This window comes from Pseudomassariella vexata, assembly GCF_002105095.1.
Source record: "Pseudomassariella vexata strain CBS 129021 chromosome Unknown BCR38scaffold_11, whole genome shotgun sequence".
NCBI classification, from domain to species: Eukaryota; Fungi; Ascomycota; class Sordariomycetes; order Amphisphaeriales; family Pseudomassariaceae; genus Pseudomassariella; species Pseudomassariella vexata.
The window spans coordinates 376,750-390,917 of record NW_024467966.1 but is presented as its reverse complement, the minus strand read 5'-3'; the positions used below and the strand labels follow the sequence as shown (position 1 = coordinate 390,917).

Here is a 14,168-nt window from a genome sequence, read left to right as displayed (position 1 = left end):
GTACTAAAATTAGGCGCGTCGTAGATACTAGCCGAGTTAGAGCGTCCGATTCGAATAAGATCCGAGACTTCTACACCCCTGTGAAGGTCAACCCTCGCAGACTCACTACAACCAGGTGACTTACAGCTGGAACACCTGCCATGGCAGTGCCAGATGGGAAGCCAATCATAACCCCTGCAGGAGCCCCGCCAAGCGTGGACGACTTAGTCGCGCTCCCTCAAACCTAAGTTTGTGATCTTCTTTCCTTCGCTCCTTAGAGTAGAATCTTCGTCGATAGCACCTAATCGAGGTCTTTACCAATGCGATGCAACCCAGGTCGTGACAACCCCCTCGAACGCTTACGTACGAAGTACCGTATTAAACCCGATAACGAGTATAATATAGATAAGATAGTGATACGTGACCCCATGGGGGTTACCCTGTAGCTATAGATAATATAGATAAGATAAGATAAGAGCTATAAAAGAGCTCTGCCAGGCCAGAATAGCTGACCTGCGCCATCCTTTCCCAATACAACAACTCACACCCCATATGCACTCGCATCAAAGCCCTAAGCTCTTAATAGTGTAACGGGGATACCACACGTCTCACGATATAATAGTCAGGTAGTACAAAGAGCAACTAGGATAGGCTAGTATATAGGTACGTATATTGTTAAGACTGATTCTTGAGGGAATCTAAGTTAGGTGGGAGCGTCTCGAGGTCTCCTCTTAAGCTGGGCGGTTCCGGAGTTCTACCGGATCGGGGGCGAAACCCTCCCGACTCAGCTGGTTGTCACGACCTGGGTTGCATCGCATTGGTAGAGACCTCGATTAGGTGCTATCGACGAAGTTTCTACTCTAAGGAGCGAAGGAAAGAAGATCACAACTTAGGTTTGAGGGAGCGCGACTAAGTCGTCCACGCTTGGCGGGGCTCCTACAAGGGTTAACCTTCACACTGGTCAGCTGAGACCGGCCCGTCAGGACGGCTCTTTCCTTACATAGTCGACGTATCTTATAATCCTCCGGAGCCTTATATACTAGATCCTCCGCCTTATATATTACTACCTCTAGTTACTTTTACTCCTTAGAAAGCGTAATAACTATCTAGCTAACTATAGTCGATAGAGAAAGCCGAGGGCGGGGTATCTCGTAAAATTCGTACCCTAGTAAGTAAGGCGGGTAAAGCCTTTATACTCTAGGCCGCCGAGAATACTAAATTACGTATCGAAAACAAGCAACTGTATAAAGAACTTGTGGGATCGCACTAGTACTAGTATTCCAGCTACATACGAAGGTGAAGAAGGGAAGGACAGGTGGGGGGGTCCAAGCCGCACAAAGGCACTTAAGTATCTTGCCCGTATCCCACGTGACCGTAGGCCACCAATCCCACATATTCTATATATAATAAATACGGATGAAGTATTTAGGCTGATTCAGTTAGACCCTGCAAAATAGGAGTGTATGCAAAAAGGTGGTCAATGCGGTTAGTTGTAAGGCTCACCTTCACCGCCCACCGCGCCGCGCCGCAGCCCCAATTCTTACCCCCACTCCACCCTGCAGTCGATGTTCATTCGCAAGATACATGGGCGTGCCGAAACCGGCGACATGGTACGCAAGACTACTCACATACACCAGACACTCGGACATCTTTATTCTCGTCCAGTGTCCAATGCCCAACTGACTCAACCGAATCGGACGAGTGAGATTCACACCAAGGACCCTGTACGTTCCGGCTCGCCGTCTGTATCAACGCATAAGGGAGAGTCCGGGTTTGTAGCTGTCCGTGTGGCAGAACTTTGAGGAGGTGGGCGCTTTTAAGTGTGGCTACATTCGGTCTTTGGTGGAAATCTAGAAAGGAGCTGCAGGAGCTGCTGTGCTTCAGGGCGGAGGGAGACGATACCACTGAGGACTGAGCAGCCGTGGGAGAGTAGGAGGCGGGTGAAGGCGAAGTTGATTCCTGGTCTGCGTCTGTGCTTGAGCAGGGGCTACGACGGTGGGCGCTGTGTGATTTAATAGATGACTGGCTTATTTGAGCCTCCAGCTGTGACGTCGTATTTATCGGCTACTGTAAAAGAGGCTATTTGGGACGCAGGCGTCAAGTCATACTCATACTATCGACCTCAACACCTGTCCAAGCTTCCTGTTTCTTGCCCCCACAGCCCAGGAAAGTTGGACATGAGCAACGATCCGACTCGATGGCAAAATGGAAGATATTATACACAAGTTTATGTGAGACAAGATCGACACGCTGGGATGTTCCGGTAGGACCTGAACCTCGTGTAACCGGGTCATCCATGCAGAAAGGTGCATTTGGAGTATCATATTCTTGTAGATCTGGCTCAGTAGTATTCTTCAATCAATCCTTGTACCTTTCCGCTACTAGGGGTAGTAGCGAGGGGTCAATGATTTGGGGTCCATGAGGGGAAAGCTCCTCCGCAGCAGCGGATTGTGGGGTATGCCATCATGCGAGCATGCGGCAAGCACTAGGATAGAGGTCAGGACCTTTGGAGGCCAATACTATATTGGGGCAAGTGCTGAAGCTCAGTTTTCCTTTGTACTTTTACCGGATCGAGAATCTCGCTGCATGGATTGCCTCTTAGGTTTCATCCTTAAGTACCTTGTTCTCATCTCCATAGTGTATTCACTGGCTTCTCGTCTCCTCCATCAGATATTATATCCATGCTAGGTTGAGGTTCACTAACAAAGCTTGCGAGCCTTTCCAAGTTGAACAGCTCCGCCAGAAGTAGGTGTACACCTCTCCAGGAATCGATAACGTTAGCGTGCTACTTTCCCTGAAATACTTGGTCGTCTTACTGATTTTGGTGTTCTCCAGGTAGCAGGCCCTTGTTCGCAGAGAAAATGGCTGCGTTGAGATACCTGATCTGTCATTCAATTTGAATGTGTAAATCAGAACTCTACACAAGCCAATTCTCACGCTAAAGGTATCGATCCCTAGAGAGGTATATAATTGCAGTAAGCGAAGCCCAAGCGGTCATTGTAATGCGCTGTGAATGAAGAAGATGCCAGATAGAGCTTACGAGGAATAATTATTTATCTATACGTGGTTCATTATGACGTCCCTTACAGCTGGAGGAATGGCAACAGACTGCTTGCTTGAGAAAAGCCCGGGAACACATTAGAGCTTCTTTCAAGGTATAGCATGGCGAGTCATTTTTAATGCTCCTGCTGACTGAACATCTTCAGAATCCAGATGACTTGACGGTCTCTACAGACCAGGTCTGCCAAATATAGATAGATGGAAATATAAAACATGACGATGAGACGGCGCTGACCTGACCTGGATACAGTCTAGTAAGTGAATATGAAAGAACTAAGGACCAACCTTACTACCATTGTAGAGCCAGACCGAGAACTTAATTCATGAGGTTAGAGCGTTTCGATAGCAAGAAAAAAAGACGCATCGGGAATTATTTCGTTGATGGACTTGATGATGGGTTTGCTCAAGCTTTGTGAGGTCTCAGGTCACAAGACACTGTAGATATGATTGGTTGGCTTTCGAGCGCGGGAAGCTTGGCACGCATACGTCATAAGGTATGCAAGCCCCAAATTATTTTTATCTTATCTTCTAATCTTATCTTATCTTATCGACGAGCCTCATTAGTGCCTCGGCGCAAGGAATCTCGAAATCTTTCCGAGAATATAACAAACACCTTTCATAGGTAACTTGGGTGACTGATCATGGGCTTTGTATGGACAGGATGAAGCCAAATCCACGATGACATCCGCTCACTCATCTAAACAGTCCATCCAACCTCCATAACTCTCACTTATAATGGCCGCTTCGTTTAGGCAAGCTGCCACCTCGGCTTCGAGCTCCTTCGTCGCCCGGCCGACCTTCGAAGTCTCATCTTCTATAGTACGATCATACTTCCTGGGCCATCACGCAGGTGCATTGGCGTCGATGCGCCAGAAGCTGTCGAACATCAGTCTCATCATCGAGTGTCGGGACAGCCGCGTCCCTCTGACCTCAACGAACCCTCTCCTCGAATCCGCTCTCGCCGGTCGCGACCGCATCATCGTCTACTCCAAGGCCGACCTGAGCTTCCCGCCCTCGGGGTCAAGACACAAGCAGAAACAAGAGGAGCTGCTGCGGAAATGGCACATGGAGCGTCGTGGTATGGGTGTGGGAGTGGTGGGCGATGCCAGCGGCATCGGCACTACCGAAGTGGTCTTCACCGATGAACGCCAGCCCAAGACGATCCAGCGGCTACTGGACGCCATGAAGGATCGCGCCTGCGCCATAGATTCACTGACAGGCATGCGCGCTCTCGTAGTTGGAATGCCCAACGCGGGGAAATCGACGCTGCTCAATGCCATGCGCCGGGTCGGTATGAGGATGGGCAAGGCAGCCAAGACGGGCGCGGAGCCGGGTGTGACGAGAAAATTGTCCACGCCCGTCCGAGTCATACCCGAAGACACGGCGGCGGGCATCGATTCGGGTGTCTTCGTCACTGATACACCGGGAGTCTTTGTACCCTACGTCGGGGACCTAGATTCCATGCTTAAGCTGAGCTTGGTCGGCTGCGTTAAGGACGGCGTAGTAAGCACGGAGACGATTGCGGATTATCTCCTATTCCACATGAACCTTCGGGACCCATCTCTATACAAGGAGTTCTGCCCTCCCACCAACAATATCTTCGAGTTCTTGGATGCTGTCGCCATACGTACGGGGAAGCTTCAAAAGGGAGGCGCACCGGCGCAAGAGCTCGCTGCTAATTGGGTAATACAACAGTGGCGCAAGGGAAACCTGGGTCGCTTTAGCCTGGATGAAGTTACCGAAGAAACCTTACAGAACTGGGCCAAGATGGGCCAGGCCGCCGGCGTTGGAGAGCAACAGACCAGTTTGAGTCAGGCGCGCAAGAAGGAGAAGGAGGTACGGAAGGCTAGGAATTTAGCGAAAAGGGAAGCCTCGGGAGCTTGATTGATGAAAGGGTTTTGCAGGAAAAGCCCAGCTGGACCAGGATCGCCTCATAGGGTTTATATCTCTCTTGGGGCGTCCGGCGTGTTCATGTATTGATACAGCACGACAGGTGTTGCATCCGTTTTATCTCCGATATTGCTTCGGCGTACGTTGGAACATCGATCAAATTCCGCGGCAGAGGCCGCAGGTGTACTGTACTTGTACAATGTAAACAATATGTACATATGATTATACGGCGCTAAGGCGCCCGAAAAGAACATCTGCCCTCTTAGGCTGACCGTTAGCCTACGAAGGACAGCGTCGACACCCACTTCAATACATCGTTCCTCGGAATCTGCTTTTCCCCCGTTACATGTACAGAAACTATTCATCTCGACTTTCATCGCTGATAGTCCCAGCTTATGAGAAGCATTATGTCGCCATGACTATTGAAGCGTTCCACTCACCTTCTTGCTTCCGTCTTGCCTTCCCTGACGAACTATACCAAGAGCGTCTGATACATATTCCACAACCAAGCCACAATCAAGTATGTATTGGAATTTGCGCTAGCGATTTCGTCCACGGCCAAGTGCGGTAGAGTGGGTTGTTTCCAACAGCCACATCCAATTTGATTCAGTAATGAAATTACCCTCATCCTGTACACGCGCACCTCCCTCTTGCTCTCACAAATCGAGTCACTCTACTTCTATTGCCAGCACATAGATAAGTTCACAATCAATACTAATCAAATCACCGAGCGCGAGGCGTCATGTAGACATTGTACATTATACAACCCGAATCACAGCCAACCTCACACCTTGGGGGTATACGATATACTTATGCAACATGACGTCCGCGTCCCATGAATGAACCGACATCAGTCACCACTGTCACTCCCGCTGCTGAGTTTTCATTGTTCTCGAAAACATCGACCCACAAAATAGGGTAGGAGGTGTACTGTTCGCTCCCAGAGCCAGGATTCCAGACCCCAATATAGTGGGCATTTTCAAACTCAGTGGTATTTTGAAAAACTCCAGAGGTGTCCTTTTCCGATTCCCGGCAACCTTGAAAAAGAAAGGAAAACGATGTGCCTATAAATACCTGTTTGCGGCATCATGTGGAGTGGTCCCCAGGCCATGTTAACAGAAAACGCCAAGCAATGCAAATGATTATCCGCCCCCCACATTCGCTCCGGCTTGATACCGAGACTCAATGCCCATCCATGTTACGCCGTAACAAAATGTCAAGTGGTGGACACACTAAATAGAAATGGTCATTATAAAACTCAGGTGCGCGGTGACTGCGCTCACGACACAAATTCTTGCTGCCATTTCACCAGGTCCCTCGTAAGCGCGTCCATCATCTCGACGCAGTCCAATTCCTTGAAGTCCTTCATGGGCACGGCAGGGGTGGTTGATGCTAAATTCGCAGTGCCACTCTCGACTGGTGTGTTTTCTTTGCTGGCATCTCCACCATTGGGTTGCATCGCTCGTACTTTGCCCGTACTTCCGTCATCCGTGTTACCGTGGCGAGGACTGTTCTTTTCCGATAGTGGCTCGTTTGCCAGTTCAACTTGTGTTCTCGTAATAAATTCCAAGATGTTGTTCGCGCGTCGTTTCAAGTCACTCATGGTGATCTTGGAGTTCATGCCTCCTTTGGCTCTGCTGCTGTGTTTACCGGGCCCTTCATGTAGTGAAGACTTCGTATGAGTTGCGACGTTTTCATCGGCATTGCGCGCGATCTCGCGAGACATGGATCTCGCGGGCGTATCCTCATTCTCCTGCATATCACGATCCTTGGTGTACTGATTTCGACCCTTGCCCTTCTTGTGCTGCGACGCGGCCTTCCTTTTATGAGAGCTCGTTGGTACCTTCTCCGCGGGTGGCGTGTCTGGGACCGGTTGTGACGAGGCCGGGGGATCTGGAGGTTGTACCGATTCGGTAGTCCGGTTCGCGGCCACGCGAGCTGCCAGGGGTATTTCTTCTGATGGATCTGAGTCTATATCCACATCCATATCAGCTTCAGACACCTTGACCACGATTGTTGTTGTTGCGGTAATACCATCAGCTCGTCGACGCTCAGCCCGGCCTTTGCGCTTGCTAGCCGCCTCAGCCCGTTTGCGTTCCTGTTCCTCGCGGCGCTCGTCACGCTCGGTTCTTTCTCGGTGAGTGCGCGCGACGTTGCGGGTTGCTTTCTTCAAAGCTCCGTTCCGGACGCCGTCCTCCTCGTCGGAATCTTCTCGGCTGGCCAGAAGAGCCTGGGCACCCAGAGGCGACGGGGATTTGGAATTCGTCCGCTGGCGCTTGATGTTCACAAGTTGCCTACAAGGCCTATAGTCAGCGGTTGTACTCGGAATGCGAGCCCGGTTGCAGGAATCATGAAAAACACACTCTTCGTCCTCGTCCCGGATTCGCTTCGCACGACGGGTCAGTAGCTCTGGTTCTTCGACGATGGTGTCTTCCTTGCTCGCCTCAATGGCGCGACGGAGCTGCTCCTCTTCATCATAGGCAGCGTCCCGACTATTCATTGTCGAACGTCGTTTCGCAGAAGACGACTGTGCCGCCGCAGATGCGCGCGACGACTTGCGATCGGTGCTCTTCGGCGACCGTGTACCATCTTTGGCTGTCGACGTCGCTCGGGAGGTACTCCGTGATGGTCGATGGATGGGTAGGTAAACGGAATACTTTTGTCTGCGAGGGGCCATCTCATCAGCATTCTTGAATATAAAGATAATAGATAAACAATGAAGAAAACAAGCTCTACAAGGTTGGGGGCAGGGGGTTTGTGAGGGTAGACGTTGGCGCTTGAGACGTGCGATCGACGATGCGTCGACCGTCAGTGTCAGCGCTCCGCCACGGCTGAGAGGCACAGCCAATGAAGCCAATGCGGTCGCACCTGTGCTAAATATGGCGACGATGCGAAAAGTGGTGATAATTACCCGTTGCTTGCTGTGAAAACTTTATGTAGGTCTTTTCGACAGAGTTCGCAATAGTATTCGTCCGGCGAGGACTCCTCGGTGACAATGCCCACGCATAAGCCGTGCTCCCAGACTTTGCAAATATCGCACTGGACGAAGAAGCCGGCCATGTCATTGTCAGAAGTGATTTCGACAACTGAGTATATAGGTTCAAGGTCAATTGCGTCTTTGAGCGCAAAATCCTTGAGCTCATCATCGAATTGTGGTGGTCCTGGCCAGTCGTCGAAGCCGCAGACACAGCGCACCGCTTCGTCCTCTTCCTGGATCTCGTTATCGTCGCTCGTGATAGCAATGTCAAGCTGCTCCATCTTGGGCTGTTTATCTCTGTCTTCGTCTTTGCCGCGTGTGCTTCGTCGGCGGAGGAGGGCAGTATCGTCAGTACTCGCAGTAGTTGGGGTAGAATCCTCGGGCGGTTCAGACGAGAGCGAACCAGTGCCCGAGGACTTGTGAGGCGACCCAGTCTTTACAAAGCCTCTGGTGGTTCGCTCAGCCCGCCCTGATGAGCTAGAATTCGCAGAAGAATGGTGTGATTGTGATTGGGTTGTTCGCGCCCGGGAAGACCGTCTGGTGGGAGACGTGCCGGCCATACTCGCGAAAGCGAGCGTGGACGAGGCGGAAGGATGGACTCGGATCGATTGAGGTACGAAGTCGAATGCTCGAGTGCTTGAAGGGCGTTTCAAAGAAGACGGAGGCTAAAATATCGTGGATTTTGATTGTAAAGTGGTCCAGTTAAGGTGGTAGTTGGAGCGACAGGATGGAAAAAGGTCGTGAGCGCTCGCGACGGGAGCTTGGAGGGGAGCGCCTGCAACAAGCTCTCTAGCTAAGAGGTGTGAGATGGAAAGCGGCGATACAGAGCGGTCCTAGAGATCTTGAAGTCTATCATGACTATGACTGAAACCAATGCTTGGGGCGGATTGCGTTGGGCGAACAGAAATGTGGGATGAGGGGGAGACTGGACAATGGCACAATGTGAAGGCGACTGACGGGACTGACTCCAGATGGTTTTTGGGAGACAGACCCTCGTCTCGATCGGTCCCACAGACTCTGAACCACCGAAGGACACCACTATGACTTTTTGCCGAGAGGAGAGCTCGACTTTCCGACGGCTTCCCACTTTGCGGCATGCACCGTACCCCAAGAGTTCGACAGTTGGTACCAGCTGGCCGCCCACTGACCTGTGGACCTCTGCTAAAGTGCAAGTGACTTCCAGGACCTCAAATCGCGGCCCCGGAACGCTTGCGCAAACGCACAGTGCTCGTTCTCGGTTTTGGCACGCGGGCGCCATTTCGATGATGCAGGACGAAGCCGTCGTCCATTCTTTTTTCGCCGCGACAGAGTCTTGCACCGGATCATTAGGAGGGAAGCGGTAGCAACTGTAGAAGAATACCAAGACCTGAATGAATGAATGACTTGTGGGTTGAATGGACGTCGTAGATAAAGTGCACATAAGTAAGTTAGCCCGATGACGGGGAATCAGTCTTGAGATGTGGAGTAGAAAGGGCACCAGCCAGCAAGCCAACAAGCTCATTGAAAAGCGCACATGCACTGGCCAAAAAGACCACAGGTTATTAATAAGGTAATTGCCGTAATATTCGCGCGCGCTGACAAGCCAAAGAGGCCCTTGCACTGTGGCATACCCCCCTTCGGGACCCGCTACACATCATTATCTCCAGCCCAGTTTATGTCAAATCCCCCCCCCGACGCTGCTGATTGATGACTGATGATTGAACTGCCCGCATGAATACACAAGACATTTGCTCTTGCTGCGACTTGCATCGATATCCCGACTTGCAGCAAGTGCTTGTTGACGATTGACCCTTCCACAAAGCCCATATTATGCTCGCGCAGTAGCCCCGGACAACTCGACATTGAAAGAACAAGTGGCAGGGACTCCGTCTCTTGCCCCTCGGCGAAGCTCCTCGGCGTTGGAATACCCGTCATTTGTACGTGTGAACCACGTCCCTTCTTCTTCCACCATCAGTTCTGGACAGCAATACTCCCACGGCTGCAAAGACTCAGTAGTACTTTCTGCATCGCCAATAGCTTGCTTGCATTGAACTGGTCATTGTCGGTCATACCCAGCTCTTGACCACCTGCTCCCCTCGTCATAGAATACTTGTTAATGCCTTCGTCACCGTCTAGAAAAGGGGAGGTCCTCTAGGACATCGAGAAATACCATCGCATCGAATCGACTCCCCGGGCCTGAGTTTCCATCACTACCTATCGTCATTGTTGTTCTTATGCCCCCGTGCCGGTCACCATTATTTGCTGGGAACAAGGCGTCACAAACAGAGGATAATCCCTGGGCAGGTGAGCTGTCTGACGGAAGAGTTGGCTTAGACATGTAATGGGTATGTTGTTCCCCAGTCCCCCAGTCAGCAGTTCGAATACCCAGCTGCCGTCACAGACAATCATTGGCAAAGTCAGCGGCGAAGTCGCCCTCTCGTCACGCCCGCACAACCATTGCAGTGTCCAAGTCTCGGCATCTTCAAACCCCCGTATGTTGCGGGTAACCAACGATGCTGGTCCCCCCAGACTTTGCTAACTTGAGCTTAATGGCCCTAACTTGTTGGATTTGTTGGTCTTGTTGCCGCTCGGGAAATATTTTGATCACCATGGGTGTAGTTCTTTCTGCAGATCAGCATCATGGCTAACACGCTTTTATTGCGGCTGCATAGCAGACTCTACCGACAACATGTCTCCAGAATCCGCGTCCCTGTTTCCTGAGCGGCCGATTCGCCCTCTCCCCAAGCGCCGGCTCCGGGAGCGACTATCACCAGATGTTGCCGAAGCCATTAAATACCCTCCGGCACCCCACAACACAGCTCCCCTGTTCTACTATCCGTACAACTTGAAGGACGAAGCAAGAGCTGGAGGCGACCATTCAAACGTGGGAAATCGCGAGGGCATGCCTGCCATGGTTCAGGATGGTGGACTGCGCAGAAACTTAGGTGGCGAGCTTGGCGATGACGGACTGATGTACCCAGCCAGGCGAGTTGCATTGTCACGGCCTTTCCACGACAGCCACTCCATGCGCACTTCGCAGAGGCAAGGTTCAGGCCGGCATCCCAACCCACAAGCGCCCCCTTCTACAGCGTCGTCCGCGGATGGCTATGATTCCTTCGAGAACACTAACAACAAGAAAAAGCGGAAGATCCCGACGGCAGGAGAGACAGCCCTCAATGGGGCTCACGTGCTCACCGATGCGAGTATCCTCGGCATCCCCTCTCCTCCTTCGACAAGCGATGAGGGTCCTGGGGATCTGGCGACAACACCCTACTACCAATCGGGAGGCACTCAGACTGTTGGTCAGGGCATTTCGGGGCCGGGCAGAGGCAGATATGGTCGAGCTCGAAATGGCAGAAGTCCTCTACGAGCATTGCCAGATCTTAACACTGGCTGGGCTGGCAGGAACGGCAAGCTGAGACCTGGTGGCCACTATCCGTCTTCTCCTACAGGTAAGTCGTGGTTGATGCAGACGTGCTCCTTTGTGCTTTCTGATATGGCAGACGGTGGGTAAGCTTAGCTTATTCGTCGGCAGCCCCACGCATTCGTACAAGAACAATCATCTAACACTTGTCTCAGGCGAAACTGGGATTATTTCGCATGCTATTGCCAGCGCAGGAAAAAACTTTATGCCCGAGGGTCAAGAGAACAGTATTTTGCCCAAGCAAACTTCGACTAAGGCCAATACAACTTCAGCACAGTTCACATTCACCTTTGATTCCCAGGTCCCTGGAACCGTATCTTGGCCAGGATCCGACCCTGCTCCTTCGCACATGATGACTGGAAATCACAATCAGCAAACTGTCGCCCAGAGTGACTTCCGCTCTCCACACAGCAACACCCAAGGCAACCAGGCAGGTCAAGCATCCCTCGGTGGCTCAGCTGCTACCATTTCTGGAGCCCCGCCAACTGGAGGAAAGCAGGGCCATGCAATAAACGCCCCGCCGAAGAAATCAAGGCGTCGAGGCAATGGCCTACTACGCCAGGCCAAGCAACGACGCGAAGTGGCAGAGCTACAGAACTACCATCACCCCCCAGCACCTGGAGATGTCTGGATCTGCGAATTCTGCGAGTATGAGCGTATCTTTGGCCATCCTCCCGAGGCTCTGATTCGGCAGTACGAGATCAAGGATCGCAAACGCCGCCGAGAGGATGCGCAACGCCGCAGACTTTTGGAGAAGGCAAAACAGAAATCAAGAAAGGGCAAGAAGGCGAGCAAGCTGCCAGCGAAGAACAGTGCTCCGGTTCAAGATCGCAATACCGCCCCTGCATCTGTACACCAGGCTCCCAATCAAGAGACCCAAAGTGAAGAGTTTGATGAGGACGACTGCTATGGAGATGACGTCCATGAAGAGAACTGCCCAGCCCTGGTGGTCCAGAATTCCATGAGGCACACAACTACATGTGGAAATACCGGCGCCAGTGGGATGGAAGAAGCAGGCGGCGGGGGCAATTACATTCCCGTGTCCTAGGTTTTCGGCCGTTTCTTGCTGATACCAAGCCTCTCTCGCCCTTTCGGTTTAAACAACGGGTCAATTTGACTGCATTTAGGTCGCATGCGTTTGCCGTCTGTTCTCCGCTCATCTGCTAATTCGGCGTCGTGCTTGCATAAACAATGGAATACACCAGAGATCTCCTGTTGGTGGGAACATCGGGTTCTCTGGGCTCCTAATTTGTCCGCCCCTACTTTTGGTAGTTGACTCCTACGAAGCTTCTTTACAAGACGATTGATCTCACTCCGCATCGACTGCAAACGGTACAGAACTGGACCTCAATCATTACAGAAAAACAATGGTATGGCTGAAAATGGACTCGACCCGTAGAGTAGAACTCACAAAACATGTACTGTCCAAAATACTTGGCAGCGGCATGAGCAACGTCAACTCTATGAATGTACGTCACGCTGCACGGGTCCATATCATATAGAACAATACACACAATCCATCACTACACGCTTAGTATATATATGTTGTGGTAGCCAAAAAGCCTCAGGAGGGAGTGAAGAGCCACATTCAGGGGTGGGAAGGACCGTTGCTGTACCTCATACCAGTAGCCAACGTTGTTAAGTACCCTCATGCTTAAGAAAAAAGTATCCGGCAAGGTGGATTTCTGCAAGCATTGACTCCACCAAGCTGTGTTGGCGCTTTACGAACCCAGTCCAAAGGAACGCCAGTGGCAGCAAGGAACGGGCCATGCTGCAGCAGAGCCGCAAGCCAGTTAATTAAATGTATTAACAATACCTCAAGCTGGACAGCAGAATCTAGATGGAGCTTTTGCTTGGATTGGGTTATCATGATTTGTCTGTTTAGTGCTTTCAGCTCTTCCAAGCAACCCTCATTACCCGTGAAACCCCACCTAATAATAAGAATACAACATCGTATTGACTGCTGACTTCTCAGTTCAACCACATCAATGCTCAGATGGGTGACATCATCAATTCCCAATTTTGAGTTCTTTGAGACTGCATTCCCGCACCCAGGCCACGCTGAGCGGCGCAGAAGATTTTCAGATATTGCAAACTCAAACGGGATGCTTGGGACGTGCTAGCTGCGTGGGTTGAGAATCGTCGATGGGATTACTTCATAAGTCTCAACTGAGTGTTTCGTAATCTTGGTACTTCATGGGTGGTAATAGACTACGGGGCTAGGCCCGGCTGGGGATCAAGGAGCTACAAGGGTGTACATCTTCGACTTGTCTTCGGGTAAAACCGAGACAAAGACCCAGCCTGTATCAAACTCTAGATCTCAGCAAGGACTTGCACATACACAGTTTGGAAAGCGGATTTCAGAAAAGTTTCTCAGGATACACTGGAACACAGTGAAACGACATACGGAGATGGAGGCCGTCCAAATTTATGTAGTGTCGAAGAATCGCCGACGGACCATCCAGAAGAAGCTCTGGTGGGTCCAGACTAGAGCGATTAGGTTGAGTACCTACGAAGGTACCTTACGTAGTGCGCGGCAATTGCCCAGGTGCATTTCGCATGGTGTGGCTTCCCTCCACTCATTCTCTGAAGAGGTCTCCACAGGCGTCATCACCCCCGTGGACGTTGAACTTCTACTGCTTAGGACTTTCTTCTCTCGTCTCTGCGCTGCCCAACGATGACTTTTCGCCTGGTTGATATGTTTACTTACTTCGCCTCAGCGCTCTCTGTACTCTACTAAACCTCACTTACATACGACCTCTTTCAACATCAATTGCTGATAAATTTACCTCCACATGATCAGTTTATAGCCATCCCGCAGGGGCTCGAGCCTGCATGAGTGAAGTAAAACTTGAGAGA

At 51.2% G+C, this 14,168-nt stretch overlaps 5 protein-coding genes across 5 annotated transcripts; 2 read left to right on the top strand and 3 right to left on the bottom strand.

Annotated features, from left to right (window-relative positions):
• Positions 1–3,643: 3,643 nt before the first annotated feature.
• On the top strand, positions 3,644–5,334 carry BCR38DRAFT_441689 (P-loop containing nucleoside triphosphate hydrolase protein). Its single transcript, XM_040860780.1, has one exon. The coding sequence runs from the start codon at positions 3,775–3,777 to the stop codon at positions 4,921–4,923; it is 1,149 nt and encodes a 382-aa protein (XP_040712834.1). The 5' UTR covers positions 3,644–3,774; the 3' UTR covers positions 4,924–5,334.
• Positions 5,335–6,208: 874 nt separating this feature from the next.
• On the bottom strand, positions 6,209–8,466 carry BCR38DRAFT_459648 (uncharacterized protein; the record flags this gene model as incomplete). The annotated part of the gene is made up of 2 exons (XM_040862315.1): positions 6,209–7,592; positions 7,841–8,466. The coding sequence occupies 2 exons, from the start codon at positions 8,464–8,466 to the stop codon at positions 6,209–6,211; spliced, it is 2,010 nt and encodes a 669-aa protein (XP_040712833.1).
• A 116-nt stretch (positions 8,467–8,582) lies between these two features.
• Positions 8,583–9,381, bottom strand: BCR38DRAFT_42783 (uncharacterized protein). The gene has a single exon (XM_040859857.1). The coding sequence runs from the start codon at positions 9,324–9,326 to the stop codon at positions 8,700–8,702; it is 627 nt and encodes a 208-aa protein (XP_040712832.1). The 5' UTR covers positions 9,327–9,381; the 3' UTR covers positions 8,583–8,699.
• An 87-nt stretch (positions 9,382–9,468) lies between these two features.
• Positions 9,469–10,023, bottom strand: BCR38DRAFT_42757 (uncharacterized protein). Its single transcript, XM_040859840.1, has one exon. It carries the CDS (start codon positions 9,818–9,820, stop codon positions 9,533–9,535), a length of 288 nt encoding a protein of 95 aa, XP_040712831.1. The 5' UTR covers positions 9,821–10,023; the 3' UTR covers positions 9,469–9,532.
• Positions 10,024–10,574: 551 nt separating this feature from the next.
• On the top strand, positions 10,575–12,357 carry BCR38DRAFT_487662 (uncharacterized protein; the record flags this gene model as incomplete). Its single annotated transcript, XM_040864181.1, has 2 exons — positions 10,575–11,337; positions 11,465–12,357. The coding sequence occupies 2 exons, from the start codon at positions 10,575–10,577 to the stop codon at positions 12,355–12,357; spliced, it is 1,656 nt and encodes a 551-aa protein (XP_040712830.1).
• Between the last annotated feature and the right edge of the window lie 1,811 nt (positions 12,358–14,168).

What these genes read in the sequence shown, in the direction of transcription:
- BCR38DRAFT_42757 (XM_040859840.1), bottom strand. Translation starts at nt 9,820, where the DNA reads ATGACGGGTATTCCAACGCCGAGGAGCTTCGCCGAGGGGCAAGAGACG.
- BCR38DRAFT_441689 (XM_040860780.1), top strand. Translation starts at nt 3,775, where the DNA reads ATGGCCGCTTCGTTTAGGCAAGCTGCCACCTCGGCTTCGAGCTCCTTC.
- BCR38DRAFT_42783 (XM_040859857.1), bottom strand. Translation starts at nt 9,326, where the DNA reads ATGTGCACTTTATCTACGACGTCCATTCAACCCACAAGTCATTCATTC.